This window comes from Scyliorhinus torazame, chromosome 1 (assembly GCF_047496885.1).
Source record: "Scyliorhinus torazame isolate Kashiwa2021f chromosome 1, sScyTor2.1, whole genome shotgun sequence".
Taxonomy (NCBI): Eukaryota; Metazoa; Chordata; class Chondrichthyes; order Carcharhiniformes; family Scyliorhinidae; genus Scyliorhinus; species Scyliorhinus torazame.
The window spans coordinates 422,038,023-422,063,843 of record NC_092707.1 but is presented as its reverse complement, the minus strand read 5'-3'; the positions used below and the strand labels follow the sequence as shown (position 1 = coordinate 422,063,843).

The window sequence follows — 25,821 nt, the reverse complement described above, 5'->3', positions numbered from 1 at the left end:
TGTGGACAGTGTGAGTGCCTGTGGACAGTGTGTGTGCGTGTGGACAGTGTGTGTGAGTGTGGACAGTCTGTGAGAGAGTGTGGACAGTGTGTGTGTGAGTGTGGACAGTGTGTGTGAGAGTGTGGACAGTGTGTGTGTGAGTGAGGACAGTGTGTGTGTGTGTGTGTGTGAGTGTGGACAGTGTGCGTGTGTGACTGTGGACAGTGTGTATGTGTGAGTGTGGACAGTGTGTGTGAGATTGTGGACAGTGTGTGTCTGAGTGTGGTCAGTGTGTGTGTGTGGATAGTGTGTGTGTGTGGACAGTGTGTGTGTGAGTGTGGACAGTGTGTGTGTGAGTGTGGACAGTGTGCGTGTGTGAGTGTGGACAGTGTGTATGTGTGGGTGTGGACAGTGTGTGTGAGATTGTGGACAGTGTGTGTGCGAGTGTGGACAGTGTGTGTGAGTGTGGACAGTGTGTGTGTGAGTGTGGAAAGTTTGTGTGTGTGGACAGTGTGTGAGAGTGTGGACAGTGTGAGTGAGTGTGGACAGTGTGTGTGAGATTGTGGACAGTGTGTGTGTGATAGTGTGGACAGTGCGTGTGTTTGAGTGTGGACCGTGTGTGTGTGAGTGTGGACAGTGTGTGTGAATGTGGAAAGTGTGTGTGAGTGTGGACAGTGTGTATGTGAGTGTGGACAGTGTGTGTGAGATTGTGGACAGTGTGTGTGCGAGTGTGGACAGTGTGTGTGTGAGTGTGGACAGTGTGTATGTGTGAGTGTGGACAGTGTGTGTGTGAGTGTGGACAGTCTGTGTGTGAGTGTGGACAATGTGTGTGAGAGTGTGGACAGTGTGTGTGTGAGTGTGGACAGTGTGTGTGTGAGTGTGGACAGTGTGTGTGTGAGTGTGGACAGTGTGTGTGTGTGAGTGTGGACAGTGTGTGTGTGAGTGTGGACAGTCTGTGTATGGGTGTGGACAGTGTGTGTGTGTGTGTGTGGACAGTGTGTGTGTGAGTGTGGACAGGGTGTGTGAGAGCGTGGACTGTGTGTGTGAGAGTGTGGACAGTGTGTGTGTGAGGACAGTGTTTGTGTGAGTGTGGACAGTGTGTGTTTGAGTGTGCACAGTGTGTGTGTGAGTGTGGACAGTGTGTGTGAGGACAGTGTGTGTGTGAGTGTGGACAGTGTGTGTGTGTGAGAGTGTGGACAGTGTGTGTGTGAGTGTGGACAGTGTTTGTGTGGACAGTGTGTGTGTGAGTGTGGACAGTGTGTGTGTGAGAGTGTGGACAGTGTGTGTTTGAGTGTGGACAGTGTGTGTGTGAGTGTGGACAGTGTGTGTGAGGACAGTGTGTGTGTGAGTGTGGACAGTGTGTGTGTGAGAGTGTGGGCAGTGTGTGTTTGAGTGTGGACAGTGTGTGTGAGAGTGTGGACAGTGTGTGTGTGAGGACAGTGTTTGTGTGAGTGTGGACAGTGTGTGAGAGTGTGGACAGTGTGTGTGAGTGTGGACAGTGTGTGAGAGTGTGGACAGTGTGTGTGAGAGTGTGGACAGCGTGTGAGGACAGTGTGTGTGTGTGAGTGTGGACAGTGGGTGTTTGAGTGTGGATAGTGTGTGTGTGTGTGAGGACAGTGTGTGTGTGAATGTGGACAGTGTGTGTGTGTGTGGACAGTGTGTGTGTGAGAGTGTGGGCAGTGTGTGTTTGAGTGTGGACAGTGTGTGTGAGAGTGTGGACAGTGTGTGTGTGAGGACAGTGTTTGTGTGAGTGTGGACAGTGTGTGAGAGTGTGGACAGTGTGTGTGAGTGTGGACAGTGTGTGAGAGTGTGGACAGTGTGTGTGAGAGTGTGGACAGCGTGTGAGGACAGTGTGTGTGTGTGAGTGTGGACAGTGGGTGTTTGAGTGTGGATATTGTGTGTGTGAGTGTGGACAGTGTGTGTGTGAGTGTGGACAGTGTGTGTGTGAGTGTGGACAGTGTTTGTGAGTGAGTGTGGACAGTGTGTGTGAGTGTGGACAGTAAGTGTGAGTGTGGACAGTGTGTGTGTGAGTGTGGACAGTGTGTGTAAGTGTGGACAGTGTGTGAGAGTGTGGACAGTGTCTGTGTGGGTGTGGACAGTGTGTGTGTGAGTGTCGATAGTGTGTGTGTGAGTGTGGATAGTGTGTGCGTGAGTGTGGGCAGTGTGCGTGTGAGAGCGTGGATAGAGTGTGTGCGAGTGTGGACAGTATGTGTGAATTTGGATAGTGTGTGCGTGAGTGTGGACAGTGTGTGTGAGTGTGGACTGTGTGTGTAAGAGTGTGGACAGTGTGTTTGAGTGTGGACAGTGTGTGTTAGTGTGGACAGTGTGTGTGAGTGTGGACAGTGTGTGTGAGTGTGGACAGTGTGTGTGTGAGTGTGGACAGTGTGTGTGTGAGTGTGGACAGTGTCTGTGTGAGTGTGGACAGTGTGTGTGTGTGTGGAGAGTGTGTGTGAGAGTGTGGACAGTGTGTGTGTGAGTGTGGACAGTGTGTTTGAGTGTGGACAGTGTGTGTGAGTGTGGACAGTGTGTGTGAGAGTGTGGACAGTGTGAGTGCATGTGGACAGTGTGTGTGCGTGTGGACAGTGTGTGTGAGTGTGGACAGTCTGTGAGAGAGTGTGGACAGTGTGTGTGTGAGTGTGGACAGTGTGTGTGAGAGTGTGGACAGTGTGTGTGTGAGTGAGGACAGTGTGTGTGTCTGTGTGTGAGTGTGGACAGTGTGCGTGTGTGAGTGTGGACAGTGTGTATGTGTGAGTGTGGACAGTGTGTGTGAGATTGTGGACAGTGTGTGTCTGAGTGTGGTCAGTGTGTGTGTGTGGATAGTGTGTGTGTGTGGACAGTGTGTGTGTGAGTGTGGACAGTGTGTGTGTGAGTGTGGACAGTGTGCGTGTGTGAGTGTGGACAGTGTGAGTGCCTGTGGACAGTGTGTGTGCGTGTGGACAGTGTGTGTGAGTGTGGACAGTCTGTGAGAGAGTGTGGACAGTGTGTGTGTGAGTGTGGACAGTGTGTGTGAGAGTGTGGACAGTGTGTGTGTGAGTGAGGACAGTGTGTGTGTGTGTGTGTGAGTGTGGACAGTGTGCGTGTGTGAGTGTGGACAGTGTGTATGTGTGAGTGTGGACAGTGTGTGTGAGATTGTGGACAGTGTGTGTCTGAGTGTGGTCAGTGTGTGTGTGTGGATAGTGTGTGTGTGTGGACAGTGTGTGTGTGAGTGTGGACAGTGTGTGTGTGAGTGTGGACAGTGTGCGTGTGTGAGTGTGGACAGTGTGTGTGTGTGTGTGTGGAGAGTGTGTGTGAGAGTGTGGACAGTGTTTGTGTGAGTGTGGACAGTGTGTGTGTGTGTGTGTGTGAGTGTGGACAGTGTGCGTGTGTGAGTGTGGACAGTGTGTATGTGTGAGTGTGGACAGTGTGTGTGAGATTGTGAACAGTGTATGTGCGAGTGTGGACAGTATGTGTGAGTGTGGACAGTGTGTGTGTGAGTGTGGACAGTGTGTGTGAGAGTGTGGACAGTGTGTGTGTGATAGTGTGGACAGTGTGTGTGTTTGAGTGTGGACCGTGTGTGTGTGAGTGTGTACAGTGTGTGTGAATGTGGAAAGTGTGTGTGAGTGTGGACAGTGTGTATGTGAGTGTGGACAGTGTGTGTGAGATTGTGGACAGTGTGTGTGCGAGTGTGGACAGTGTGTGTGTGAGTGTGGACAGTGTGTATGTGTGAGTGTGGACAGTGTGTGTGTGAGTGTGGACAGTCTGTGTGTGGGTGTGGACAGTGTGTGTGTGTGTGTGTGGACAGTGTGTGTGTGAGTGTGGACAGTGTGTATGTGTGATGTGAGTGTGGAAAGTGTGGGTGAGTGTGGACAGTGTGTGTGAGTGTGGACAATGTGTGTGAGAGTGTGGACAGTGTGTGTGTGAGTGTGGACAGTGTGTGTGTGAGTGTGGACAGTGTGTGTGTGAGTGTGGACAGTGTGTGTGTGTGAGTGTGGACAGTGTGTGTGTGAGTGTGGACAGTCTGTGTATGGGTGTGGACAGTGTGTGTGTGTGTGTGTGGACAGTGTGTGTGTGAGTGTGGACAGTGTGTGTGAGAGCGTGGACTGTGTGTGTGAGAGTGTGGACAGTGTGTGTGTGAGGACAGTGTTTGTGTGAGTGTGGACAGTGTGTGTTTGAGTGTGCACAGTGTGTGTGTGAGTGTGGACAGTGTGTGTGAGGACAGTGTGTGTGTGAGTGTGGACAGTGTGTGTGTGTGAGAGTGTGGACAGTGTGTGTGTGAGTGTGGACAGTGTTTGTGTGGACAGTGTGTGTGTGAGTGTGGACAGTGTGTGTGTGAGAGTGTGGACAGTGTGTGTTTGAGTGTGGACAGTGTGTGTGTGAGTGTGGACAGTGTGTGTGAGGACAGTGTGTGTGTGAGTGTGGACAGTGTGTGTGTGAGAGTGAGGGCAGTGTGTGTTTGAGTGTGGACAGTGTGTGTGAGAGTGTGGACAGTGTGTGTGTGAGGACAGTGTTTGTGTGAGTGTGGACAGTGTGTGAGAGTGTGGACAGTGTGTGTGAGTGTGGACAGTGTGTGAGAGTGTGGACAGTGTGTGTGAGAGTGTGGACAGCGTGTGAGGACAGTGTGTGTGTGTGAGTGTGGACAGTGGGTGTTTGAGTGTGGATAGTGTGTGTGTGTGTGAGGACAGTGTGTGTGTGAATGTGGACAGTGTGTGTGTGTGTGGACAGTGTGTGTGTGAGAGTGTGGGCAGTGTGTGTTTGAGTGTGGACAGTGTGTGTGAGAGTGTGGACAGTGTGTGTGTGAGGACAGTGTTTGTGTGAGTGTGGACAGTGTGTGAGAGTGTGGACAGTGTGTGTGAGTGTGGACAGTGTGTGAGAGTGTGGACAGTGTGTGTGAGAGTGTTGACAGCGTGTGAGGACAGTGTGTGTGTGTGAGTGTGGACAGTGGGTGTTTGAGTGTGGATATTGTGTGTGTGAGTGTGGACAGTGTGTGTGTGAGTGTGGACAGTGTGTGTGTGAGTGTGGACAGTGTTTGTGAGTGAGTGTGGACAGTGTGTGTGAGTGTGGACAGTAAGTGTGAGTGTGGACAGTGTGTGTGTGAGTGTGGACAGTGTGTGTAAGTGTGGACAGTGTGTGAGAGTGTGGACAGTGTCTGTGTGGGTGTGGACAGTGTGTGTGTGAGTGTCGCTAGTGTGTGTGTGAGTGTGGATAGTGTGTGCGTGAGTGTGGGCAGTGTGCGTGTGAGAGCGTGGATAGAGTGTGTGCGAGTGTGGACAGTATGTGTGAATTTGGATAGTGTGTGCGTGAGTATGACAGTGTGTGTGTGAATGTGGACAGTGTGTGTATGTGTGGACAGTGTGTGTGAGTGTGGACTGTGTGTGTAAGAGTGTGGACAGTGTGTTTGAGTGTGGACAGTGTGTGTTAGTGTGGACAGTGTGTGTGAGTGTGGACAGTGTGTGTGAGTGTGGACAGTGTGTGTGTGAGTGTGGACAGTGTGTGTGTGAGTGTGGACAGTGTCTGTGTGAGTGTGGACAGTGTGTGTGTGTGTGGAGAGTGTGTGTGAGAGTGTGGACAGTGTGTGTGTGAGTGTGGACAGTGTGTGTGTGTGTGTGTGTGAGTGTGGACAGTGTGCGTGTGTGAGTGTGGACAGTGTGTATGTGTGAATGTGGACAGTGTGTGTGAGATTGTGAACAGTGTATGTGCGAGTGTGGACAGTATGTGTGAGTGTGGACAGTGTGTGTGTGAGTATGGACAGTGTGTGTGTGAGTGTGGACAGTGTGTGTGAGGACAGTGTGTGTGTGAGTGTGGACAGTGTGTGTGTGAGAGTGTGGACAGTGTGTTTGCGTGTGGACAGTGTGTGTGTGAGTGTGGACAGTGTGTGTGAGGACAGTGTGTGTGTGAGTGTGGACAGTGTGTGTGAGAGTGTGGACAGTGTGTTTGAGTGTGGACAGTGTGTGTGAGTGTGGACAGTGTGTGTGAGAGTGTGGACAGTGTGAGTGCCTGTGGACAGTGTGTGTGCGGGTGGACAGTGTGTGTGAGTGTGGACAGTCTGTGAGAGAGTGTGGACAGTGTGTGTGTGAGTGTGGACAGTGTGTGTGAGAGTGTGGACAGTGTGTGTGTGAGTGAGGACAGTGTGTGTGTGAATGTGGAGAGTGTGTGTGAGTATGGACAGTGTGTGTGAGAGTGTGGACAGTGTGTTTGAGTGTGGGCAGTGTGTGTGAGTGTGGACAGTGTGTGTGAGAGTGTGGACAGTGTGAGTGCCTGTGGACAGTGTGTGTGCGTGTGGACAGTGTGTGTGAGTGTGGACAGTCTGTGAGAGAGTGTGGACAGTGTGTGTGTGAGTGTGGACAGTGTGTGTGAGAGTGTGGACAGTGTGTGTGTGAGTGAGGACAGTGTGTGTGTGTGTGTGTGAGTGTGGACAGTGTGCGTGTGTGACTGTGGACAGTGTGTATGTGTGAGTGTGGACAGTGTGTGTGAGATTGTGGACAGTGTGTGTCTGAGTGTCGTCAGTGTGTGTGTGTGGATAGTGTGTGTGTGTGGACAGTGTGTGTGTGAGTGTGGACAGTGTGTGTGTGAGTGTGGACAGTGTGCGTGTGTGAGTGTGGACAGTGTGTATGTGTGGGTGTGGACAGTGTGTGTGAGATTGTGGACAGTGTGTGTGCGAGTGTGGACAGTGTGTGTGAGTGTGGACAGTGTGTGTGTGAGTGTGGAAAGTTTGTGTGTGTGGACAGTGTGTGAGAGTGTGGACAGTGTGAGTGAGTGTGGACAGTGTGTGTGAGATTGTGGACAGTGTGTGTGTGATAGTGTGGACAGTGCGTGTGTTTGAGTGTGGACCGTGTGTGTGTGAGTGTGGACAGTGTGTGTGAATGTGGAAAGTGTGTGTGTGAGTGTGGACAGTGTGTGTGAATGTGGAAAGTGTGTGTGAGTGTGGACAGTGTGTATGTGAGTGTGGACAGTGTGTGTGAGATTGTGGACAGTGTGTGTGCGAGTGTGGACAGTGTGTGTGTGAGTGTGGACAGTGTGTATGTGTGAGTGTGGACAGTGTGTGTGTGAGTGTGGACAGTCTGTGTGTGGGTGTGGACAGTGTGTGTGTGTGTGTGTGGACAGTGTGTGTGTGAGTGTGGACAGTGTGTATGTGTGATGTGAGTGTGGAAAGTGTGGGTGAGTGTGGACAGTGTGTGTGAGTGTGGACAATGTGTGTGAGAGTGTGGACAGTGTGTGTGTGAGTGTGGACAGTGTGTGTGTGAGTGTGGACAGTGTGTGTGTGAGTGTGGACAGTGTGTGTGTGTGAGTGTGGACAGTGTGTGTGTGAGTGTGGACAGTCTGTGTATGGGTGTGGACAGTGTGTGTGTGTGTGTGTGGACAGTGTGTGTGTGAGTGTGGACAGTGTGTGTGAGAGCGTGGACTGTGTGTGTGAGAGTGTGGACAGTGTGTGTGTGAGGACAGTGTTTGTGTGAGTGTGGACAGTGTGTGTTTGAGTGTGCACAGTGTGTGTGTGAGTGTGGACAGTGTGTGTGAGGACAGTGTGTGTGTGAGTGTGGACAGTGTGTGTGTGTGAGAGTGTGGACAGTGTGTGTGTGAGTGTGGACAGTGTTTGTGTGGACAGTGTGTGTGTGAGTGTGGACAGTGTGTGTGTGAGAGTGTGGACAGTGTGTGTTTGAGTGTGGACAGTGTGTGTGTGAGTGTGGACAGTGTGTGTGAGGACAGTGTGTGTGTGAGTGTGGACAGTGTGTGTGTGAGAGTGTGGGCAGTGTGTGTTTGAGTGTGGACAGTGTGTGTGAGAGTGTGGACAGTGTGTGTGTGAGGACAGTGTTTGTGTGAGTGTGGACAGTGTGTGAGAGTGTGGACAGTGTGTGTGAGTGTGGACAGTGTGTGAGAGTGTGGACAGTGTGTGTGAGAGTGTGGACAGCGTGTGAGGACAGTGTGTGTGTGTGAGTGTGGACAGTGGGTGTTTGAGTGTGGATAGTGTGTGTGTGTGTGAGGACAGTGTGTGTGTGAATGTGGACAGTGTGTGTGTGTGTGGACAGTGTGTGTGTGAGAGTGTGGGCAGTGTGTGTTTGAGTGTGGACAGTGTGTGTGAGAGTGTGGACAGTGTGTGTGTGAGGACAGTGTTTGTGTGAGTGTGGACAGTGTGTGAGAGTGTGGACAGTGTGTGTGAGTGTGGACAGTGTGTGAGAGTGTGGACAGTGTGTGTGAGAGTGTGGACAGCGTGTGAGGACAGTGTGTGTGTGTGAGTGTGGACAGTGGGTGTTTGAGTGTGGATATTGTGTGTGTGAGTGTGGACAGTGTGTGTGTGAGTGTGGACAGTGTGTGTGTGAGTGTGGACAGTGTTTGTGAGTGAGTGTGGACAGTGTGTGTGAGTGTGGACAGTAAGTGTGAGTGTGGACAGTGTGTGTGTGAGTGTGGACAGTGTGTGTTAAGTGTGGACAGTGTGTGAGAGTGTGGACAGTGTCTGTGTGGGTGTGGACAGTGTGTGTGTGAGTGTCGATAGTGTGTGTGTGAGTGTGGATAGTGTGTGCGTGAGTGTGGGCAGTGTGCGTGTGAGAGCGTGGATAGAGTGTGTTCGAGTGTGGACAGTATGTGTGAATTTGGATAGTGTGTGCGTGAGTATGACAGTGTGTGTGTGAATGTGGACAGTGTGTGTATGTGTGGACAGTGTGTGTGAGTGTGGACTGTGTGTGTAAGAGTGTGGACAGTGTGTTTGAGTGTGGACAGTGTGTGTGAGTGTGGACAGTGTGTGTGAGTGTGGACAGTGTGTGTGTGAGTGTGGACAGTGTGTGTGTGAGTGTGGACAGTGTCTGTGTGAGTGTGGACAGTGTGTGTGTGTGTGGAGAGTGTGTGTGAGAGTGTGGACAGTGTGTGTGTGTGTGTGTGTGTGAGTGTGGACAGTGTGCGTGTGTGAGTGTGGACAGTGTGTATGTGTGAATGTGGACAGTGTGTGTGAGATTGTGAACAGTGTATGTGCGAGTGTGGACAGTATGTGTGAGTGTGGACAGTGTGTGTGTGAGTGTGGACAGTGTGTGTGAGAGTGTGGACAGTGTGTGTGTGATAGTGTGGACAGTGTGTGTGTTTGAGTGTGGACCGTGTGTGTGTGAGTGTGTACAGTGTGTGTGAATGTGGAAAGTGTGTGTGAGTGTGGACTGTGTGTGCGTGAGTGTGGATAGCGTGTTTGTGAGTGTGGATAGAATGTGCGTGAGTGTGACAGTGTGTGTGAATGTAGACAGTTTGTGTGTGAGTGTGGACAGTGTGTGTTTGAGTGTGGACAGTTTGTGTGTGAGTGTGGACAGTGTGTGTGAGTGAGTGTGGACAGTGTGTGTGAGTGTGGACAGTGAGTGTGAGTGTGGACAGTGTGTGTGTGAGTGTGGACAGTGTGTGTAAGTGTGGACAGTGTGTGAGAGTGTGGACAGTGTGTGTGTGAGTGTCGATAGTGTGTGTGTGCGTGTGGATAGTGTGTGCGTGAGTGTGGGCAGTATGCGTGTGAGAGCGTGGATAGAGTGTGTGCGAGTGTGGACAGTATGTGTGAATTTGGATAGTGTGTGCGTGAGTGTGAACAGTGTGTGTGTGAATGTGGAGAGTGTGTGTATGTGTGGACAGTGTGTGTGAGTATGGACAGTGTGTGTGAGAGTGTGGACAGTGTGTTTGAGTGTGGACAGTGTGTGTGAGTGTGGACAGTGTGTGTGAGAGTGTGGACAGTGTGAGTGCCTGTGGACAGTGTGTGTGCGTGTGGACAGTGTGTGTGAGTGTGGACAGTCTGTGAGAGAGTGTGGACAGTGTGTGTGTGAGTGTGGACAGTGTGTGTGAGAGTGTGGACAGTGTGTGTGTGAGTGAGGACAGTGTGTGTGTGTGTGTGTGAGTGTGGACAGTGTGCGTGTGTGAGTGTGGACAGTGTGTATGTGTGAGTGTGGACAGTGTGTGTGAGATTGTGGACAGTGTGTGTCTGAGTGTGGTCAGTGTGTGTGTGTGGATAGTGTGTGTGTGTGGACAGTGTGTGTGTGAGTGTGGACAGTGTGTGTGTGAGTGTGGACAGTGTGCGTGTGTGAGTGTGGACAGTGTGAGTGCCTGTGGACAGTGTGTGTGCGTGTGGACAGTGTGTGTGAGTGTGGACAGTCTGTGAGAGAGTGTGGACAGTGTGTGTGTGAGTGTGGACAGTGTGTGTGAGAGTGTGGACAGTGTGTGTGTGAGTGAGGACAGTGTGTGTGTGTGTGTGTGAGTGTGGACAGTGTGCGTGTGTGAGTGTGGACAGTGTGTATGTGTGAGTGTGGACAGTGTGTGTGAGATTGTGGACAGTGTGTGTCTGAGTGTGGTCAGTGTGTGTGTGTGGATAGTGTGTGTGTGTGGACAGTGTGTGTGTGAGTGTGGACAGTGTGTGTGTGAGTGTGGACAGTGTGCGTGTGTGAGTGTGGACAGTGTGTGTGTGTGTGTGGAGAGTGTGTGTGAGAGTGTGGACAGTGTGTGTGTGAGTGTGGACAGTGTGTGTGTGTGTGTGTGTGAGTGTGGACAGTGTGCGTGTGTGAGTGTGGACAGTGTGTATGTGTGAGTGTGGACAGTGTGTGTGAGATTGTGAACAGTGTATGTGCGAGTGTGGACAGTATGTGTGAGTGTGGACAGTGTGTGTGTGAGTGTGGACAGTGTGTGTGAGAGTGTGGACAGTGTGTGTGTGATAGTGTGGACAGTGTGTGTGTTTGAGTGTGGACCGTGTGTGTGTGAGTGTGTACAGTGTGTGTGAATGTGGAAAGTGTGTGTGAGTGTGGACAGTGTGTATGTGAGTGTGGACAGTGTGTGTGAGATTGTGGACAGTGTGTGTGCGAGTGTGGACAGTGTGTGTGTGAGTGTGGACAGTGTGTATGTGTGAGTGTGGACAGTGTGTGTGTGAGTGTGGACAGTCTGTGTGTGGGTGTGGACAGTGTGTGTGTGTGTGTGTGGACAGTGTGTGTGTGAGTGTGGACAGTGTGTATGTGTGATGTGAGTGTGGAAAGTGTGGGTGAGTGTGGACAGTGTGTGTGAGTGTGGACAATGTGTGTGAGAGTGTGGACAGTGTGTGTGTGAGTGTGGACAGTGTGTGTGTGAGTGTGGACAGTGTGTGTGTGAGTGTGGACAGTGTGCGTGTGTGAGTGTGGACAGTGTGTGTGTGAGTGTGGACAGTCTGTGTATGGGTGTGGACAGTGTGTGTGTGTGTGTGTGGACAGTGTGTGTGTGAGTGTGGACAGTGTGTGTGAGAGCGTGGACTGTGTGTGTGAGAGTGTGGACAGTGTGTGTGTGAGGACAGTGTTTGTGTGAGTGTGGACAGTGTGTGTTTGAGTGTGCACAGTGTGTGTGTGAGTGTGGACAGTGTGTGTGAGGACAGTGTGTGTGTGAGTGTGGACAGTGTGTGTGTGTGAGAGTGTGGACAGTGTGTGTGTGAGTGTGGACAGTGTTTGTGTGGACAGTGTGTGTGTGAGTGTGGACAGTGTGTGTGTGAGAGTGTGGACAGTGTGTGTTTGAGTGTGGACAGTGTGTGTGTGAGTGTGGACAGTGTGTGTGAGGACAGTGTGTGTGTGAGTGTGGACAGTGTGTGTGTGAGAGTGTGGGCAGTGTGTGTTTGAGTGTGGACAGTGTGTGTGAGAGTGTGGATAGTGTGTGTGTGAGGACAGTGTTTGTGTGAGTGTGGACAGTGTGTGAGAGTGTGGACAGTGTGTGTGAGTGTGGACAGTGTGTGAGAGTGTGGACAGTGTGTGTGAGAGTGTGGACAGCGTGTGAGGACAGTGTGTGTGTGTGAGTGTGGACAGTGGGTGTTTGAGTGTGGATAGTGTGAGTGTGTGTGAGGACAGTGTGTGTGTGTGTGTGAGGACAGTGTGTGTGTGAATGTGGACAGTGTGTGTGTGTGTGGACAGTGTGTGTGTGAATGTGGACAGTGTGTGTGTGTGTGGACAGTGTGTGTGTGAGAGTGTGGGCAGTGTGTGTGTGAATGTGGACAGTGTGTGTGTGTGTGGACAGTGTGTGTGTGAGAGTGTGGGCAGTGTGTGTTTGAGTGTGGACAGTGTGTGTGAGAGTGTGGACAGTGTGTGTGTGAGGACCGTGTTTGTGTGAGTGTGGACAGTGTGTGAGAGTGTGGACAGTGTGTGTGAGTGTGGACAGTGTGTGTGTGAGTGTGGACAGTGTGTGTAAGTGTGGACAGTGTGTGAGAGTGTGGACAGTGTCTGTGTGGGTGTGGACAGTGTGTGTGTGAGTGTTGATAGTGTGTGTGTGTGTGAGGACAGTGTGTGTGTGTGTGTGAGGACAGTGTGTGTGTGAATGTGGACAGTGTGTGTGTGTGTGGACAGTGTGTGTGTGAGAGTGTGGGCAGTGTGTGTTTGAGTGTGGACAGTGTGTGTGAGAGTGTGGACAGTGTGTGTGTGAGGACAGTGTTTGTGTGAGTGTGGACAGTGTGTGAGAGTGTGGACAGTGTGTGTGAGTGTGGACAGTGTGTGTGTGAGTGTGGACAGTGTGTGTAAGTGTGGACAGTGTGTGAGAGTGTGGACAGTGTCTGTGTGGGTGTGGACAGTGTGTGTGTGAGTGTCGATAGTGTGTGTGTGAGTGTGGATAGTGTGTGCGTGAGTGTGGGCAGTGTGCGTGTGAGAGCGTGGATAGAGTGTGTGCGAGTGTGGACAGTATGTGTGAATTTGGATAGTGTGTGCGTGAGTATGACAGTGTGTGTGTGAATGTGGACAGTGTGTGTATGTGTGGACAGTGTGTGTGAGTGTGGACTGTGTGTGTAAGAGTGTGGACAGTGTGTTTGAGTGTGGACAGTGTGTGTTAGTGTGGACAGTGTGTGTGAGTGTGGACAGTGTGTGTGAGTGTGGACAGTGTGTGTGTGAGTGTGGACAGTGTGTGTGTGAGTGTGGACAGTGTCTGTGTGAGTGTGGACAGTGTGTGTGTGTGTGGAGAGTGTGTGTGAGAGTGTGGACAGTGTGTGTGTGAGTGTGGACAGTGTGTGTGTGTGTGTGTGTGAGTGTGGACAGTGTGCGTGTGTGAGTGTGGACAGTGTGTATGTGTGAATGTGGACAGTGTGTGTGAGATTGTGAACAGTGTATGTGCGAGTGTGGACAGTATGTGTGAGTGTGGACAGTGTGTGTGTGAGTGTGGACAGTGTGTGTGAGAGTGTGGACAGTGTGTGTGTGATAGTGTGGACAGTGTGTGTGTTTGAGTGTGGACCGTGTGTGTGTGAGTGTGTACAGTGTGTGTGAATGTGGAAAGTGTGTGTGAGTGTGGACTGTGTGTGCGTGAGTGTGGATAGCGTGTTTGTGAGTGTGGATAGAATGTGCGTGAGTGTGACAGTGTGTGTGAATGTAGACAGTTTGTGTGTGAGTGTGGACAGTGTGTGTTTGAGTGTGGACAGTTTGTGTGTGAGTGTGGACAGTGTGTGTGAGTGAGTGTGGACAGTGTGTGTGAGTGTGGACAGTGAGTGTGAGTGTGGACAGTGTGTGTGTGAGTGTGGACAGTGTGTGTAAGTGTGGACAGTGTGTGAGAGTGTGGACAGTGTGTGTGTGAGTGTCGATAGTGTGTGTGTGCGTGTGGATAGTGTGTGCGTGAGTGTGGGCAGTATGCGTGTGAGAGCGTGGATAGAGTGTGTGCGAGTGTGGACAGTATGTGTGAATTTGGATAGTGTGTGCGTGAGTGTGAACAGTGTGTGTGTGAATGTGGAGAGTGTGTGTATGTGTGGACAGTGTGTGTGAGTATGGACAGTGTGTGTGAGAGTGTGGACAGTGTGTTTGAGTGTGGACAGTGTGTGTGAGTGTGGACAGTGTGTGTGAGAGTGTGGACAGTGTGAGTGCCTGTGGACAGTGTGTGTGCGTGTGGACAGTGTGTGTGAGTGTGGACAGTCTGTGAGAGAGTGTGGACAGTGTGTGTGTGAGTGTGGACAGTGTGTGTGAGAGTGTGGACAGTGTGTGTGTGAGTGAGGACAGTGTGTGTGTGTGTGTGTGTGAGTGTGGACAGTGTGCGTGTGTGAGTGTGGACAGTGTGTATGTGTGAGTGTGGACAGTGTGTGTGAGATTGTGGACAGTGTGTGTCTGAGTGTGGTCAGTGTGTGTGTGTGGATAGTGTGTGTGTGTGGACAGTGTGTGTGTGAGTGTGGACAGTGTGTGTGTGAGTGTGGACAGTGTGCGTGTGTGAGTGTGGACAGTGTGAGTGCCTGTGGACAGTGTGTGTGCGTGTGGACAGTGTGTGTGAGTGTGGACAGTCTGTGAGAGAGTGTGGACAGTGTGTGTGTGAGTGTGGACAGTGTGTGTGAGAGTGTGGACAGTGTGTGAGTGAGGACAGTGTGTGTGTGTGTGTGTGAGTGTGGACAGTGTGCGTGTGTGAGTGTGGACAGTGTGTATGTGTGAGTGTGGACAGTGTGTGTGAGATTGTGGACAGTGTGTGTCTGAGTGTGGTCAGTGTGTGTGTGTGGATAGTGTGTGTGTGTGGACAGTGTGTGTGTGAGTGTGGACAGTGTGTGTGTGAGTGTGGACAGTGTGCGTGTGTGAGTGTGGACAGTGTGTATGTGTGAGTGTGGACAGTGTGTGTGAGATTGTGGACAGTGTGTGTGCGAGTGTGGACAGTGTGTGTGAGTGTGGACAGTGTGTGTGTGAGTGTGGAAAGTTTGTGTGTGTGGACAGTGTGTGAGAGTGTGGACAGTGTGAGTGAGTGTGGACAGTGTGTGTGAGATTGTGGACAGTGTGTGTGTGATAGTGTGGACAGTGCGTGTGTTTGAGTGTGGACCGTGTGTGTGTGAGTGTGGACAGTGTGTGTGAATGTGGAAAGTGTGTGTGTGAGTGTGGACAGTGTGTGTGAATGTGGAAAGTGTGTGTGAGTGTGGACAGTGTGTATGTGTGAGTGTGGACAGTGTGTGTGAGATTGTGGACAGTGTGTGTGCGAGTGTGGACAGTGTGTGTGTGAGTGTGGACAGTGTGTATGTGTGAGTGTGGACAGTGTGTGTGTGAGTGTGGACAGTCTGTGTGTAGGTGTGGACAGTGTGTGTGTGTGTGTGTGGACAGTGTGTGTGTGAGTGTGGACAGTGTGTATGTGTGATGTGAGTGTGGAAAGTGTGTGTGAGTGTGGACAGTGTGTGTGAGTGTGGACAATGTGTGTGAGAGTGTGGACAGTGTGTGTGTGAGTGTGGACAGTGTGTGTGTGAGTGTGGACAGTCTGTGTGTGGGTGTGGACAGTGTGTGTGTGTGAGTGTGGACAGTGTGTGTGTGAGTGTGGACAGTCTCTGTGTGGGTGTGGACAGTGTGTGTGTGTGTGTGTGGACAGTGTGTGTGTGAGTGTGGACAGTGTGTGTGAGAGCGTGGACTGTGTGTGTGAGAGTGTGGACAGTGTGTGTGTGAGGACAGTGTTTGTGTGAGTGTGGACAGTGTGTGTTTGAGTGTGGACAGTGTGTGTGTGAGTGTGGACAGTGTGTGTGAGGACAGTGTGTGTGTGAGTGTGGACAGTGTGTGTGTGTGAGAGTGTGGACCGTGTGTGTGTGAGTGTGGACAGTGTGTGTGTGGACAGTGTGTGTGTGAGTGTGGACAGTGTGTGTGTGAGAGTGTGGACAGTGTGTGTTTGAGTGTGGACAGTGTGTGTGTGAGTGTGGACAGTGTGTGTGAGGACAGTGTGTGTGAGAGTGTGGACAGTGTGTGTGTGAGAGTGTGGGCAGTGTGTGTTTGAGTGTGGACAGTGTGTGTGAGAGGGTGGACAGCGTGTGAGGACAGTGTGTGTGAGAGTGTGGACAGTGTGTGTGTGAGGACAGTGTTTGTGTGAGTGTGGACAGTGTGTGAGAGTATGGACAGTGTGTGTGAGTGTGGACAGTGTGTGAGAGTGTGGACAGTGTGTGTGAGAGTGTGGACAGCGTGTGAGGACAGTGTGTGTGTGTGAGTGTGGACAGTGTGTGTTTGAGTGTGGATAGTGTGTGTGTGTGTGAGGACAGTGTGTGTGTGGGTGTGGACGGTGTGTGTGAGAGTGTGGACAGTGTGTGTGAGTGTGGACAGTGTGTGTGTGAGAGTGTGGACAGTGTGTGTGAGTGTGGACAGTGTGTGTGTGAGAGTGTGGGCAGTGTGTGTGAGAGTGTGGATAGTGTGTGTGTGAGTGTGGACAGTGTGTGTTTGAGTGTGGATAGTGTGTGTGTGTGAGGACAGTGTGTGTGAGTGTGGACAGAGTGTGGATAGTGTGTGTTTGAGTGTGGACAGTGTGTGTGTGAGTGTGGACAGCGTGTGTGTGAGAGTGTGGACAGTGTGTGTGAGAGTGTGGACAGTGTGTGTGAGAGTGTGGACAGTGTGTGTGTGAGTGTGGACAGTGTGTGTTTGAGTGTGGATAGTGTGTGTGTGTGAGGACAGTGTGTGTGAGTGTGGACAGAGTGTGGATAGTGTGTGTTTGAGTGTGGGCAGTGTGTGTGTGTGTGTGAGGACAGTGTGTGAGTGAGTGTGGACAGTGTGTGTTTGAGTGTGGATAGTGTGTGTTTGAGTGTGGACAGTGTGTGTGAGTGTGGACAGTGTGTGTGTGCACAGTGTGTGTGTGAGTGTGTGGACAGTGTGTGTTTGAGTGCGGACAGTGTGTGTGTGAGTGTGGACAGTGTGTGTTTGTGAGTCTGGACAGTGTGTTTGAGAGTGTGGACAGTGTGTGTGTGAGAGTGTGGACAGTGTGTGTTTGTGAGTCTGGACAGTGTGTTTGAGAGTGTGGACAGTGTGTGTGTGAGAGTGTGGACAGTGTGTGTTTGAGTGAGGACAGTGTGTGTGTGAGAGTGTGGACAGTGTGTGTTTGAGTGTGGACAGTGGGTGTGTGAGTGTGGACAGTGTGTGTGAGGACAGTGTGTGTGAGTGTGGACAGTGTGTGTGTGAGAGTGTGGACAGTGTGTGTTTGTGTGTGGACAGTGTGTGTGAGGACAGTGTGTGTGTGAGTGTGGACAGTGTGTGTGTGAGTGTGGACAGTGTGTGTGAGAGTGTGGACAGTGTGTGTGAGGACAGTGTGTGTGTGAGTGTGGACAGTGTGTGTGTGAGTGTGGACAGTGTGCGTTTGAGTGTGGACAGTGTGTGTGAGAGTGTGGACAGTGTGTGTGTGAGTGTGGACAGTGGGTGTGTGAGTGTGGACAGTGTGTGTGAGGACAGTGTGTGTGAGTGTGGACAGTGTGTGTGTGAGAGTGTGGACAGTGTGTGTTTGTGTGTGGACAGTGTGTGTGAGGACAGTGTGTGTGTGAGTGTGGACAGTGTGTGTGTGAGTGTGGACAGTGTGTGTGAGAGTGTGGACAGTGTGTGTGAGGACAGTGTGTGTGTGAGTGTGGACAGTGTGTGTGTGAGTGTGGACAGTGTGTGTTTGAGTGTGGACAGTGTGTGTGAGAGTGTGGACAGTGTGTGTGTGAGTGTGGATAGTGTGTGTTTGAGTGTGGACAGTGTGTGTGTGTGTGAGGACAGTGTGTGTGTGAGTGTGGACAGTGTGTGTTTGAGTGTGGATAGTGTGTGTTTGAGTGTGGACAGTGTGTGTGAGTGTGGACAGTGTGTGTGTGAGAGTGTGGACAGTGTGTGTTGAGTGTGGACAGTGTGTGTGTGAGTGTGGACAGTGTGTGTTTGAGAGTGTGGACAGTGTGTGTTTGAGAGTGTGGACAGTGTATGTGTGAGAGTGTGGACAGTGTGTGTTTGAGTGAGGACAGTGTGTGTGTGAGAGTGTGGACAGTGTGTGTTTGAGTGTGGACCGTGTGTGTGTGAGTGTGGACAGTGTGTGTGAGGACAATGTGTGTGAGTGTGGACAGTGTGTGTGTGTGAGAGTGTGGACAGTGTGTGTGTGAGTGTGGACAGTGTGTGTGCATGTGTGTGTGAGTGTGGACAGTGTGCGTGTGTGAGTGTGGACAGTGTGTATGTGTGAGTGTGGACAGTGTGTGTGAGATTGTGAACAGTGTATGTGCGAGTGTGGACAGTATGTGTGACTGTGGACAGTGTGTGTGTGAGTGTGGACAGTGTGTGTGAGAGTGTGGACAGTGTGTGTGTGATAGTGTGGACAGTGTGTGTGTTTGAGTGTGGACCGTGTGTGTGTGAGTGTGTACAGTGTGTGTGAATGTGGAAAGTGTGTGTGAGTGTGGACTGTGTGTGCGTGAGTGTGTATAGCGTGTTTGTGAGTGTGGATAGAATGTGCGTGAGTGTGACAGTGTGTGTGAATGTAGACAGTTTGTGTGTGAGTGTGGACAGTGTGTGTTTGAGTGTGGACAGTTTGTGTGTGAGTGTGGACAGTGTGTGTGAGTGAGTGTGGACAGTGTGTGTGAGTGTGGACAGTGAGTGTGAGTGTGGACAGTGTGTGTGTGAGTGTGGACAGTGTGTGTAAGTGTGGACAGTGTGTGAGAGTGTGGACAGTGTGTGTGTGAGTGTCGATAGTGTGTGTGTGCGTGTGGATAGTGTGTGCGTGAGTGTGGGCAGTATGCGTGTGAGAGCGTGGATAGAGTGTGTGCGAGTGTGGACAGTATGTGTGAATTTGGATAGTGTGTGCGTGAGTGTGAACAGTGTGTGTGTGAATGTGGAGAGTGTGTGTATGTGTGGACAGTGTGTGTGAGTATGGACAGTGTGTGTGAGAGTGTGGACAGTGTGTTTGAGTGTGGACAGTGTGTGTGAGTGTGGACAGTGTGTGTGAGAGTGTGGACAGTGTGAGTGCCTGTGGACAGTGTGTGTGCGTGTGGACAGTGTGTGTGAGTGTGGACAGTCTGTGAGAGAGTGTGGACAGTGTGTGTGTGAGTGTGGACAGTGTGTGTGAGAGTGTGGACAGTGTGTGTGTGAGTGAGGACAGTGTGTGTGTGTGTGTGTGAGTGTGGAATGTGTGCGTGTGTGAGTGTGGACAGTGTGTATGTGTGAGTGTGGACAGTGTGTGTGAGATTGTGGACAGTGTGTGTCTGAGTGTGGTCAGTGTGTGTGTGTGGATAGTGTGTGTGTGTGGACAGTGTGTGTGTGAGTGTGGACAGTGTGTGTGTGAGTGTGGACAGTGTGCGTGTGTGAGTGTGGACAGTGTGAGTGCCTGTGGACAGTGTGTGTGCGTGTGGACAGTGTGTGTGAGTGTGGACAGTGTGTGTTTGAGTGTGGATAGTGTGTGTTTGAGTGTGGACAGTGTGTGTGAGTGTGGACAGTGTGTGTGTGCACAGTGTGTGTGTGAGTGTGTGGACAGTGTGTGTTTGAGTGCGGACAGTGTGTGTGTGAGTGTGGACAGTGTGTGTTTGTGAGTCTGGACAGTGTGTTTGAGAGTGTGGACAGTGTGTGTGTGAGAGTGTGGACAGTGTGTGTTTGTGAGTCTGGACAGTGTGTTTGAGAGTGTGGACAGTGTGTGTGTGAGAGTGTGGACAGTGTGTGTTTGAGTGAGGACAGTGTGTGTGTGAGAGTGTGGACAGTGTGTGTTTGAGTGTGGACAGTGGGTGTGTGAGTGTGGACAGTGTGTGTGAGGACAGTGTGTGTGAGTGTGGACAGTGTGTGTGTGAGAGTGTGGACAGTGTGTGTTTGTGTGTGGACAGTGTGTGTGAGGACAGTGTGTGTGTGAGTGTGGACAGTGTGTGTGTGAGTGTGGACAGTGTGTGTGAGAGTGTGGACAGTGTGTGTGAGGACAGTGTGTGTGTGAGTGTGGACAGTGTGTGTGTGAGTGTGGACAGTGTGTGTTTGAGTGTGGACAGTGTGTGTGAGAGTGTGGACAGTGTGTGTGTGAGTGTGGATAGTGTGTGTTTGAGTGTGGACAGTGTGTGTGTGTGTGAGGACAGTGTGTGTGTGAGTGTGGACAGTGTGTGTTTGAGTGTGGACAGTGTGTGTGAGTGTGGACAGTGTGTGTGAGGACAGTGTGTGTGTGAGTGTGGACAGTGTGTGTGTGAGAGTGTGGACAGTGTGTGTTTGAGTGTGGACAGTGTGTGTGTGAGTGTGGACAGTGTGTGTTTGAGAGTGTGGACAGTGTGTGTTTGAGAGTGTGGACAGTGTATGTGTGAGAGTGTGGACAGTTTGTGTTTGAGTGAGGACAGTGTGTGTGTGAGAGTGTGGACAGTGTGTGTTTGAGTGTGGACCGTGTGTGTGTGATTGTGGACAGTGTGTGTGAGGACAGTGTGTGTGAGTGTGGACAGTGTGTGTGTGTGAGAGTGTGGACAGTGTGTGTGTGAGTGTGGACAGTGTGTGTGAGGACAGTGTGTGTGTGAGTGTGGACAGTGTGTGTGTGAGAGTGTGGACAGTGTGTGTTTGAGTATGGACAGTGTGTGTGTGAGTGTGGACAGTGTGTGTGAGGACAGTGTGTGTGTGAGTGTGGACAGTGTGTGTGTGAGAGTGTGGACAGTGTGTTTGCGTGTGGACAGTGTGTGTGTGAGTGTGGACAGTGTGTGTGAGGACAGTGTGTGTGTGAGTGTGGACAGTGTGTGTGAGAGTGTGGACAGTGTGTTTGAGTGTGGACAGTGTGTGTGAGTGTGGACAGTGTGTGTGAGAGTGTGGACAGTGTGAGTGCCTGTGGACAGTGTGTGTGCGTGTGGACAGTGTGTGTGAGTGTGGACAGTCTGTGAGAGAGTGTGGACAGTGTGTGTGTGAGTGTGGACAGTGTGTGTGAGAGTGTGGACAGTGTGTGTGTGAGTGAGGACAGTGTGTGTGTGAATGTGGAGAGTGTGTGTGAGTATGGACAGTGTGTGTGAGAGTGTGGACAGTGTGTTTGAGTGTGGACAGTGTGTGTGAGTGTGGACAGTGTGTGTGAGAGTGTGGACAGTGTGAGTGCCTGTGGACAGTGTGTGTGCGTGTGGACAGTGTGTGTGAGTGTGGACAGTCTGTGAGAGAGTGTGGACAGTGTGTGTGTGAGTGTGGACAGTGTGTGTGAGAGTGTGGACAGTGTGTGTGTGAGGACAGTGTGTGTGTGTGTGTGTGTGTGAGTGTGGACAGTGTGCGTGTGTGAGTGTGGACAGTGTGTATGTGTGAGTGTGGACAGTGTGTGTGAGATTGTGGACAGTGTGTGTCTGAGTGTGGTCAGTGTGTGTGTGGATAGTGTGTGTGTGTGGACAGTGTGTGTGTGAGTGTGGACAGTGTGTGTGTGAGTGTGGACAGTGTGCGTGTGTGAGTGTGGACAGTGTGTATGTGTGAGTGTGGACAGTGTGTGTGCGAGTGTGGACAGTGTGTGAGAGTGTGGACAGTGTGAGTGAGTGTGGACAGTGTGTGTGAGATTGTGGACAGTGTGTGTGTGATAGTGTGGACAGTGCGTGTGTTTGAGTGTGGACCGTGTGTGTGTGAGTGTGGACAGTGTGTGTTAATGTGGAAAGTCTGTGTGTGAGTGTGGACAGTGTGTGTGAATCTGGAAAGTGTGTGTGAGTGTGGACAGTGTGTATGTGTGAGTGTGGACAGTGTGTGTGAGATTGTGGACAGTGTGTGTGCGAGTGTGGACAGTGTGTGTGTGAGTGTGGACAGTGTGTATGTGTGAGTGTGGACAGTGTGTGTGTGAGTGTGGACAGTCTGTGTGTGGGTGTGGACAGTGTGTGTGTGTGAGTGTGGACAGTGTGTGTGTGAGTGTGGACAGTCTGTGTGTGGGTGTGGACAGTGTGTGTGTGTGTGTGTGGACAGTGTGTGTGTGAGTGTGGACAGTGTGTATGTGTGATGTGAGTGTGGAAAGTGTGTGTGAGTGTGGACAGTGTGTGTGAGTGTGGACAATGTGTGTGAGAGTGTGGACAGTGTGTGTGTGAGTGTGGACAGTGTGTGTGTGAGTGTGGACAGTCTGTGTGTGGGTGTGGACAGTGTGTGTGTGTGAGTGTGGACAGTGTGTGTGTGAGTGTGGACAGTCTGTGTGTGGGTGTGGACAGTGTGTGTGTGTGTGTGTGGACAGTGTGTGTGTGAGTGTGGACAGTGTGTGTGAGAGCGTGGACTGTGTGTGTGAGAGTGTGGACAGTGTGTGTGTGAGGACAGTGTTTGTGTGAGTGTGGACAGTGTGTGTTTGAGTGTGGACAGTGTGTGTGTGAGTGTGGACAGTGTGTGTGAGGACAGTGTGTGTGTGAGTGTGGACAGTGTGTGTGTGTGAGAGTGTGGACAGTGTGTGTGAGTGTGGACAGTGTGTGTGTGGACAGTGTGTGTGTGAGTGTGGACAGCGTGTGAGGACAGTGTGTGTGTGTGAGTGTGGACAGTGGGTGTTTGAGTGTGGATAGTGTGTGTGTGTGTGAGGACAGTGTGTGTGTGAATGTGGACAGTGTGTGTGTGAGTGTGGACAGTGTGTGTGAGAGTGTGGACAGCGTGTGAGGACAGTGTGTGTGTGTGAGTGTGGACAGTGTGTGTTTGAGTGTGGATAGTGTGTGTGTGTGTGAGGACAGTGTGTGTGTGGGTGTGGACGGTGTGTGTGAGAGTGTGGACAGTGTGTGTGAGTGTGGACAGTGTGTGTGTGAGAGTGTGGACAGTGTGTGTGAGTGTGGACAGTGTGTGTGTGAGAGTGTGGACAGTGTGTGTGAGTGTGGACAGTGTGTGTGAGTGTGGACAGTGTGTGAGAGTGTGGACAGTGTGTGTGAGAGTGTGGACAGCGTGTGAGGACAGTGTGTGTGTGTGAGTGTGGACAGTGTGTGTTTGAGTGTGGATAGTGTGTGTGTGTGTGAGGACAGTGTGTGTGTGAATGTGGACAGTGTGTGTGTGAGTGTGGACAGTGTGTGTGAGAGTGTGGACAGCGTGTGAGGACAGTGTGTGTGTGTGAGTGTGGACAGTGTGTGTGTGAGTGTGGACAGTGTGTGTGAGAGTGTGGACAGCGTGTGAGGACAGTGTGTGTGTGTGAGTGTGGACAGTGTGTGTTTGAGTGTGGATAGTGTGTGTGTGTATGAGGACAGTGTGTGTGTGGGTGTGGACGGTGTGTGTGAGAGTGTGGACAGTGTGTGTGAGTGTGGACAGTGTGTGTGTGAGAGTGTGGACAGTGTGTGTGAGTGTGGACAGTGTGTGTGTGAGAGTGTGGACAGTGTGTGTGAGAGTGTGGATAGTGTGTGTGTGAGTGTGGACAGTGTGTGTTTGAGTGTGGATAGTGTGTGTGTGTGAGGACAGTGTGTGTGAGTGTGGACAGAGTGTGGATAGTGTGTGTTTGAGTGTGGACAGTGTGTGTGTGAGTGTGGACAGTGTGTGTGTGAGAGTGTGGACAGTGTGTGTGAGAGTGTGGACAGTGTGTGTGTGAGTGTGGACAGTTTGTGTTTGAGTGTGGATAGTGTGTGTGTGTGAGGACAGTGTGTGTGAGTGTGGACAGAGTGTGGATAGTGTGTGTTTGAGTGTGGGCAGTGTGTGTGTGTGTGTGAGGACAGTGTGTGTGTGAGTGTGGACAGTGTGTGTTTGAGTGTGGATAGTGTGTGTTTGAGTGTGGACAGTGTGTGTGAGTGTGGACAGTGTGTGTGTGGACAGTGTGTGTGTGAGTGTGTGGACAGTGTGTGTTTGAGTGTGGACAGTGTGTGTGTGAGTGTGGACAGTGTGTGTTTGTGAGTGTGGACAGTGTGTTTGAGAGTGTGGACAGTGTGTGTGTGTGTGAGGACAGTGTGTGTGTGAGAGTGTGGACAGTGTGTGTTTGAGTGTGGACAGTGTGTGTGAGAGTGTGGACAGTGTGTGTGTGAGTGTGGACAGTGTGTGTGTGAGAGTGTGGACAGTGTGTTTGCGTGTGGACAGTTTGTGTGTGAGTGTGGACAGTGTGTGTGAGGACAGTGTGTGTGTGAGTGTGGACAGTGTGTGTGTGAGATTGTGGACAGTGTGTGTTTGAGTGTGGACAATGTGTGTGTGAGTGTGGACAGTGTGTGTGAGGACAGTGTGTGTGAGTGTGGACAGTGTCTGTTTGAGTGTGGACAGTGTGTGTGAGAGTGTGGACAGTGTGTGTGAGGACAGTGTGTGTGTGAGTGTGGACAGTGTGTGTGTGAGAGTGTGGACAGTGTGTGTTTGAGTGTGGACAGTGTGTGTGTGAGTGTGGACAGTGTGTGTGAGGACAGTGTGTGTGTGAGTGTGGACAGTGTGTGTGTGAGAGTGTGGGCAGTGTGTGTTTGAGTGTGGACAGTGTGTGTGTGAGTGTGGACAGTGTGTGTGAGGACAGTGTGTGTGTGAGTGTGGACAGTGTGTGTGTGAGAGTGTGGACAGTGTGTGTTTGAGTGTGGACAGTGTGTTTTTGAGTGTGTAAGTTGATGAGAGAACGGGGTATTGTATTTCAAGAGTGGGGTTGTGTTGATTTTTATAGTTGATGAATTGCTTGTCCGAAATGTGCGCAGGTGAGGAACGTGATGAAGAGATGAATTGATTGAAGTCGGTGCTCCTGTTGAAAGCTCTGAGCAATATTTATTTTTTTGGTATGAAGGTGAGATGCCAATGGTGAACGTTATCGTGTCTGGATGGAGGTAGCTCATTCTCTGGAGTTTCCTATCAGCCAGTGTGTACTGCGTTGTCCCAGCTGGATGTGGAGGTTGACACTAGCACTCCGAGGTTGGGTGTGGAGGCTGTGAGGAGCTGTTTGAGGAGTAAGGGACAGAGGGTGGGAGGTGTTGCAGCAGTTCTGTCAGTAGGCTGATGAGGGTGCCAATCTGCTCCATCAGTTGCTCACAGCCTCTCTGTATAAACTGTTGTAAGACGGTGAGATCAATGTGGATCTGACCAAAGCCTCTCTGGATATCTCTCCGCAAATCATCAGCATCCACTGTTTCAGGGCAGCCCGACTCAACCTCTGTCCCTGTCCAGGTGCTGAACCCTGATCCTTCCCCAACCCCTGACCCCGCCAGTGGCCCTCTCAGGGTTTTCGGAGGATTCGCATGGCCAGATACATATTTGGAAGGCGGGTAAATGTCACAGTCCAAACTCTCCTCCACTATCGACCTCTTTCTCTTGCGCGAGGTTCCTGGGCAGGAGCCTGTGCCAATGTCGTCTTCTCCGTTCTGACTCTCTGTGGACAGGCTCACAGTTCCCGTGGAACAATCCACTTCCGTTACCGTGGGCACACAGTCTCGCTCAGTCCGCCCTGCCATGCCACCCGGCACCAACACGTCATCTACATGGACAGAAGGAGATGTGAGACCCGGGTTGGAATCACCCGATCAGGCAAATGCTTCACACCAGACTTGGAAACCTGGGGTGGGATGGGAGAGGAAATGCTGTGCCTGGGGAGTGAGGACTGGAGATGTTTCCCTTGTATCCTGGGGACTCGATCACCTTGAAGGGACATTATCTGTTATTCTTGTCAGTATCCCTCTGACTATTCAGCAGTTTCACTCAGACCCTGATGACTCAATCAACACCCTGGGGGTTACCATTGCACAGAAACTGAACTGGACCCAGCCACATTAATACTGTGGCTTCCAGAGCAGGTCAGAGGCTGGGAATCCTGCAGTGAGTAACTCACCTCCTGACCCCCAAAGCCTATCCACCATCTCCAAGGCACAAGTCAGGAATGTGATGGAATACTCTCCACTTGCCTGGATGAGCGCAGCTCCAACAACACTCGAGAAGCTCGACACCATCCAGGACAAAGCAGCCCCGCTTGATTGCTCCCCTTCCACAAACATTCACTCCCTCCACCACCGACGCACAGTGACAGCCGTGTGTACCGTCTACAAGATGCACTGCAGTAACTCACCAAGGTTCCCTCGACAGCATCTTCCAAACCCACAACCACTACCATCTAGAGGGACAAGAGCACCAGATACCTGGGAACCCCACCACCTGGAGGTTCCCCTCCAAGTCACTCACCACCCTGACTGGGAAATATATCGCCGTTCCTTCACTGTCGCTGGGGCAACATCCTGGAACTCCCTCCCTAACAGCACAGTGGGTGTACCTACACCTCAGGGACTGCAGCGATTCAAGAAGGCAACTCACCCCCACCTTCTGAAGGGCAGCAAGGGATGGGTAATAAATGCGGCCTAACCAGCGACACCCACACTCGGAAATGAAGTTTAAAAGCACATCTAATGTCTCTATATACGTGCTGACGTGAGGGAGC

General features: G+C 51.4%; 1 protein-coding gene across 2 annotated transcripts in view; it reads right to left on the bottom strand.

Annotated features, from left to right (window-relative positions):
* Positions 1-25,821, bottom strand: part of LOC140428753 (E3 ubiquitin/ISG15 ligase TRIM25-like) — a 481,100-nt gene that overhangs the window by 247,258 nt on the left and 208,021 nt on the right. The window contains exon 8 of one of the 2 annotated variants that reach the window (XM_072515462.1): positions 24,148-24,870. The exons of the other annotated variant lie outside the window; for it this stretch is intronic. Within the exon in view, the coding sequence (XP_072371563.1) occupies positions 24,299-24,870 (572 nt within the window). The 3' untranslated portion in view covers positions 24,148-24,298. Of the gene's footprint in view, positions 1-24,147; positions 24,871-25,821 lie in introns of those variants that run through there. 2 annotated transcript variants of the gene reach the window in all.